We start from the raw sequence: 7,420 nt of genomic DNA on the forward strand, positions 1-7,420 counted from the left end.
TGGAGGGGGAGATGTGCTCTTATTTTTTGAATTTCCAGCTTTTCTGCCCTGCTTTCCCCCCATCTTTGTGGTTTTATCTGCCTCTAGTCTTTGATGATGGTGATGTACTGATGGGGCTTTGGTGTGGGTGTCCTTCCTGTTTGTTAGTTTTCCTTCTAACAGTCAGGACCCTCAGCTGTAAGTCTGTTGGAGATAGCTTAAGGTCCACTGCAGACCCTGTTTGTCTGGGTATCAGCAGCAGAGGCTGCAGAAGATAGAATATTGCTGAACAGCGAGTGTACCTGTCTGATTCTTGCTTTGGAAACTTCCTCTGAGGGGTGTACTCCACTGTGTGAGGTGTGGGGTGTCGGTCTGTCCCTGGTGGGGGATGTCTCCCAGTTAGACTACTCAGGGATCAGGGACCCACTTGAGCAGGCAGTCTGTCCATTCTCAGATCTCAACCTCTGTGTTGGGAGATCCACTGCTCTCTTCAAACCTGTCAGACAGAGTCGTTTGCATCTGCAGAGGTTTGTGCTGCCTTTGTTGTTGTTGTTGTTGTTGTTTAGCTGTGCCCTGTCCCCAGAGATGGAGTCTACAGAGACAGGCAGGCCTCTTTGAGCTGCTGTGAGCTCCTCCCACTTCGAGCTCCAGCGGCTTTGTTTACCTACTTAAGCCTCAGCAATGGCGGGCGCCCCTCCCCCAGCCTCGCTGCTGTCTTGCCGTTAGATCTCAGACTCCTGTGCTAGCAATGAGGGATGCTCTGTGGGCGTGGGACCCTCACAGCCAGGTGTGGGATAAAATCTCCTGGTGTACCCTTTGCTAAGACCCTTGGTAAAGCGCAGTATTGGGGTGAGAGTTACCAGATTTTCCAGGTGTTGTGTGTCTCAGTTCCCCTGGCTAGGATTCCCTTCCCCCTTACACTTCCCAGGTGAGGGGATGCCTATCCCTGCTTCAGCTTTGGCTGGTCGGGCTGCAGCAGCTGACCAGCACCAATTGTCCTGCACTCCCTAGTGAGATGTACCCCAGTACCTCAGTTGAAAATGCAGAAATCACCTGTCTTCTGTGTCGCTTGTGCTGGGAGCTGGAGACTGGAGCTCTTCCTATTCAGCCATCTTGGTCCGCCCCCCCATTTGTTCAGTTTTATACTTGCACTAGCAACGTATAACAGAAAGCTAAGATTAAAAAATATCAGATTCCATGTGGTATAAAATGACCCACCTCGAAAAGTTATAAAACTTTGGCTGAGCAGCTAGAGTAAAATCAGAGTGATTCTATTCCTTAGATCCCCTGTGGGTCAATACAGAAGAAAAACATGAATAAGGGCATAAGTGTGTTGCAAGGTGAAACGTTTATTATTAACAGTGGAATATAGAGGTTAAGACATTGCAAGTAGAGCAGTTCCATGTTAATTAGTTCAAACAGTTTTGAAAGACTGATTATGTGATGTAGATATAGATTTTGTGTTATGGAACTCAATATTTTGAGAGACTATCATATTAGAAGAGTGATTTGCATTAATATTAAATTACTCTAGGACTATTGTGTAGATGAATGATAAATGAATAAGAGAGCTTGTAATATAAGCCTCATTCTATTTGAGCATTTCTTCCTTACCTAGCCATGGTGACCTTCAAGTTCCAGGAAGTCCAGAATACACCTAGTGTGCTGAGAAGCCACTGCTGTTATTTCTATCCTAAGCAATTTCTAGTTTATTTTTTTATTTATTTTTATTTTTTTATAAAGGAAAGAGGTTTAATCGACTCATAGTTCCACATGGCTGGGGAGAGCAATTTCTAGTTTAATTCTTAGAATTACATCTAGAATCTGGGTCATTTTCCAATGTCCTCTTTTCTTTGCTGAACAATGAGGATGAGAATAACATATCCACTTCATAGTAAGATTACTTGTGTTTATGAGGATTTATGTGTATTATAATGATTAAAGTATAAAATGAATGTGATAAATATTATGACTACTAAAGTGTAGAATTAATATAGAATGTTGTTATTGCCATTATTATTGCTGCTGTTACTATTTTTCATAGGGCAGGTAGGGAAAGTTGCATCTGAAAGTAATATAATATTGTGGAATATTCATTGTCTCTTGATTGATTGTGGCATTGATTGATGCTTCCCTGAAATACTTTTTACTTTACTTTTGCACAGGGCATGACTTATGACTAAGTTGATATTGAAGGCTGAAAAATGCAGATAAAATAGCAGAAATATTCATTTATTAGGAAGCCATTTCAACTATACAATCATTTTTGGATGGGAAAATCATGGAGTAACTTTTCCTTGAACTTTTTTTTGTTAGTTTTCCTATGTTTTGAGAAAAATAAAAATAACTATCGTTTATTCAGGGCATTGAAATAGTGAAATGGTTAAGATATCCCTGAGAAACTGTGATTGTGCAGTAACCAGCTCCTGGAACTTCCCACAATCCCCCCCCCCTCAAAACACACACACTCACACACTCACACACACATATACATTTCTCAAATGTCCTCAATACTATCTTCTTTCCCAGATATGAGACTCTAAAGGGCGATTTGAGCCCTAGAGAAACCTCCTTAGCCTTGGAAGTCTCTGGGGAATAACCCTGTTTGTGGATCTGTGAAACTCTCTAGGGCACACTAACGGGAGGAATGCTGGAGCAACTCAGGACATAAAAGCCCTCATGGGGTAGTGACAGTGGTGTTGCCAGGCAAACCTCGGGCTGCTTAAGAATCATCTTCTAGCTGAGGCTTCTCTCAGCAACAAGGTGAGTTGGAGAGTAAAACCAGAAGATAAGGTTGGTCTGTTGACAGAACATGTTCTGACATCATTCCTGAAATCTCTAACTGGCTCCCAAGTACTCCTTTCCGTTTCTCCTTATCTTCTTTGTTCTTCATTCCCCTATCCAAGCACTCAAGTCCTGTGCCTTGTCTTTTTTCTCACTCACATCTGCTTTAAGAGAAAGATATGAAGTCACAACTTATTTATCCTAATGGTGTAAAGATAACCCTTTTCTAAGAGGTAGATAGAAATCAGATCCTCTATAGTGAATGTATTGCCTTTGAAGGTAGGAAGCTCTCTGTGACTGGAACGAATGTAGGCAGAAGGTAAGTGTCAGCTATAGAATATGGCATGCATAATTCTAGACTGGTTAGGTATTGGGTCTTTTAACAAAAACTTTTTTATCTAGAACTTGAAATAATTGGAGTGTAGGAATGTTCCCCCTAAAGGAAGAAATTTGTGGCTTTACTCTCAGGTGAAAGATGGTTACAATTAATCTTTACATCAGGAGGGTTTTTATTTCTGTTTCTTAAGGTCCACCCTGCCCATCTTACATAGTAGTATAATGAAGGGTAAAACTATTCTTTTAAGACCAGTCTCAACCTTGTACTATTATTCACAATGTCCTAGAATGCCTGGAAACCTGAAAGTTTTTCTAACACTTATAGCAAATGAAAGGGTTATTTTTGGTTCTTTGTTTGCTGCTACTCACATAATAAAGAGATTTTATAATTTGTTTAATTTTCACCCTGCTCCTTCAATCTAGTATCTATAATGGGTCCACATAAGTTGTGGGAGCCTAGAGAGCAAATATAGAACACTTACACAGCCCGTTTTCCCAGAAATGTGGCAGTATATATAGTAGAGTGTCAACCCAGGAAAAATTGTCAAAGGCAGAACTTAGGGTCCAAGAGCCTTATCTTCATAAGATAGATTTGAATTCTACCTGTTTTCTAGATCCTGGGCAATATAGATAAATAATAAAGTCTGAGGACTGCTGCAAGACCAAGAGATGCAATTTTGACTTTGTCTTCTCTAATGGAGCACCCAAGCTCCCGTAACAGTTGTAATTCTCCTCAAAAAGGATATGCAGTTCCCTTCAACCCCTGCCCATTTTTTTATCTTCTTTTTTTTTCTGTCAACATGTTGTTGACTCAGACAAGTTATTTTCTTTATCTAGGTTTTAGATTCTTTCTTAAATGTGAAATAGTTCAATTTTTACCTCTGCCATTCTTTGAATTTTTGTTTTTATCCTTTAGTTTGTTTTCTCTCCTTCCTTCCTCCCACCATATTTTTTCTTTTCCCATTTTCTCACTTCTCAGAATTTTCCCTCATTCCTCCTCTTTATATTTTTTGAGCTTTCTCAAAAAATCACTAAGACAAGAAAACCAAAACAACAGTTATTTGGGTGGGTAAAAATGTTTATTGGCAATCTCATAGGCCACATACTTGAACTAACTCAGCTGTCTTTTATAAAAGAAATGGAAGGAAATTGCTATGTTATATAAATAGATAAAATAATCTGGCTAAGCTTGGAGGAAACTTGATAAGAAATCTTTCAAAGGGTATTTTTGGGGATGTTAAAAACAGTTATAATATGCTTTTTAGTTTATCATGAGAATGGGTCAATCAGAAATGTACAATAGCCTGGAGGTGAGATGCTCAATAGTTGTAAAGCAGAGAATAAATTATTTCAAAAATGCAAGGGATACAGAATTAAATGTGATTATTTGTGATAGAGGAGAATCTCTTAGTTTTCACCTCTGCTGCAGAAAATCTGGTCAAAAGATGCAAACAAACAAAAATAGAAAAAAAAATTCAATATTAATACTGAATATACATGAACAACAAAACCTTTAGTTCAAAATAATCATAATAAAAGAACACATTTTATTTCGAGGGCTTTTAAATTTTAATTCTCACACTGATCCTATGAAGTAGATATTATTATTGCCCACTCATTATATATGTAGGGGCTTTACTGAGGATCAGGGGGAGCTGGGATCCAAATACAGGATGTGTGGATCTAGATTCCATGCTCTTAACACTACATTGCCTCTTAGTCAACTTGATTCCAATCAATCGATAAAGATAACTGATGAGAGTCTTAAGGTTAATGGGTTTTCAATGAGAGTATATTCTACCCTTGTCAACCATGTCCAAAGTTGAATGACCCCATCAAAGGGTCTTTGGTAGTTAGTATAGGTACTGGTTCTGGCAATATGAATGTGCCTTCCAGATCTCCATGGAGGCCTCCATAATCCAGAAAATCAGGGTGTAACATGATCACTGTGCCTTAGCAACGAGAGATTGCCAGATAATTCTGATCCTGAAAAAGTCTTCCATTGAGTCCTGGGTATTTTACTTTCTCTTGGACAGAATGGGTTATTCTATCCAACAATTGCTGTTGTTGCTTTACCAAGTATAATTTGCTTCCCCATATATTAAGATTTCACTAATTTAGAAATGGCAAACATTTTTAATTTTAAATGAGTAAAGTGTCTGTAGTTCTTGGGTTGAGAATGATTCTGAGGCTCTGGGGAAACAAAGGAGGAGAATGCATAAAGAGAAGCTAGGTGCGTGCAAGGGGTATTTCCACCCCTGCCCTCGGCACAAGATATATTGCCTTCATGAAAGCCCTGGACATAAGAAGTGTGATGAATGGGAGTGGCATTTTTTGTAGATAATCAAACTATTCATATTTCATCTTGACTCGGTTATATTCATAGTGGCTAAATTATTATGTCCTCAGCTTCTGACTCAATAGCTTATAAGACATTGATTAGAAACAAGGAAAAAAGTAGCAGGAGAGGCAGAATATATTTTACTACATGGGTTGGTGCTACAGTGTCTGCTTGAAGCTGAATATGACTTACTTATTCTTGGGTGAGTCATTTTCCCTTAGGTCAGTAGAACCTTACTCAACAGGATGCACCTTGGAGTAATGATTTTAGGCATTCTGTCACCTCTTAAATTTTGCCTCCCTTACCCCCTGAAATACACAGTTATGTGGGGAAAAATGGCTCCACTCTCAAGGAATTAAGAGTCTAATGTATCATTTATCTTTGTCACTGTATTTTTAGGAAGCCATTCATCAGGATCCCATGAGTTCCTTTCCTATGACTATCTCACATTGGCACCATGCAGATAATAACTACTCCCACTTCCAACACCTTTACTTTGTCTTCACTGGAATTCCAGGGCTCGAGCAAAAGTATTACCGGATGACATTCCCGCTGGGTGCTGTATATGTTATTGCCCTCTTTGGCAATAGCATCATAATCTCTACCATCACGTCTGAATCATCTCTACATATCCCTATGTACTACTTTCTGTGCATGCTGGCTTTGGCAGACATGGGGCTTGCCCTCTGTACTTTGCCCTCTATGCTAGACATATTCTGGTTTAACTACAAGTCCATTGCCTTTGATGCCTGTCTTGTTCAGATGTACTTCATCCACACTTTCACAGCCATTGAGTCTGGCGTGCTGGTGGCAATGGCCTTCGATCAGGCTGTGGCAATCTGGACCCCTCTCAGGTACAGCACCATTCTAACCAATGGTGTGGTCTGCAAAACAGGGTTAGTCATTTTGTCAAGGGCAGTCTGTGTTGTCTTCCCTGTGCCTTTCGTCATCAAGAGGCTCCCCTTCTACCACTCCAACATCCTCTCTCACTCCTTCTGCCTCCACCAAGACGTTATGCACCTTGCCTGTGCCAGCACCCGCGTCAACCGTCTCTATGGCCTCATCGCTGTCATCTTCACCAAGGGTTCTGACTCCCTCTCCATCCTCCTCTCCTATGTGTTTATACTTCAAACAGTAATGGCTATTGCCTCAAGGGAGGGTTGTCTGAAGGCACTCAACACCTGTGTTTCACACATCTGTGCTGTACTCATCTTCTATGTGCCACTCATTGAGGTGTCTGTCATTCATCGCTTTGGAAAGCACCTGTCACCCCTGACTCATGCCCTCATGGCAAATGCATACCTTGTTGTATCCCCTGTGCTAAACCACATAGTCTATACTGTGAAAACCAAAGAAATACAAAGGAAGATCTTCCAGATGTTTGTTCAAACCAAGATTACAGCAGAAGGTTGGAGTCTGCCTGTTTGAGAGAAGAAGCAGCTATTCTGTAAAAGCTCAATTATGACTATGAAAAATAAAGCTTCATTTATTTATTTACATTTTCTGTGTGACTTTAATTGGGCAAAGAAAGATCTCTCTGTTCATAGAGAATACTTTTTTTTCCTGTGCCAAATTGTCCATTGTCTAATATAGAAAGGGTGGTATCTACAAGAACTATTCATGGTACTGGTCTGTAACTCTACATTTAAGACAGCATATAACAGCTAAAGGCAGAGATTATTACAAATTCCATTTTTAAATAAAACTTTTGAATAGACACAGGCCATAAGTTTTATGTGTTTTAAATTCAGCTTCCTTAATTTAATTTAATTTAATATTCTAGATCAAGAATTAGCAGTGGCTTCCATGGGCTTAGTAGGAAAGAAACAAACTGTACTCATGAAATAATAAGAAAACACCAGGGAAGAATATATTATTAAATAAAGTATGAGTCAGAAAGATGATCCAGTTGTAGAATTAAGAATATAAATGAATACATTTATATATATTATATTTATATATATAATATATATATTTTTG

General features: G+C 39.3%; 1 protein-coding gene across 1 annotated transcript in view; it reads left to right on the forward strand.

The window, feature by feature from the left end:
- The window catches only part of LOC108544188 (olfactory receptor 51H1-like), a 24,668-nt gene extending 17,800 nt beyond the window's left edge, over positions 1 to 6,868 (forward strand). Inside the window, exon 3 of the mRNA XM_017895239.1 lies at positions 5,840 to 6,868. Within this exon, the coding sequence (XP_017750728.1) occupies positions 5,840 to 6,868 (1,029 nt within the window). The remainder of the gene's footprint in view (positions 1 to 5,839) is intronic.
- Positions 6,869 to 7,420: the final 552 nt, after the last annotated feature.

This window comes from Rhinopithecus bieti, unplaced genomic scaffold (genome assembly GCF_001698545.2).
Source record: "Rhinopithecus bieti isolate Rb0 unplaced genomic scaffold, ASM169854v2 scaffold_648, whole genome shotgun sequence".
Lineage (NCBI taxonomy): Eukaryota > Metazoa > Chordata > Mammalia > Primates > Cercopithecidae > Rhinopithecus > Rhinopithecus bieti.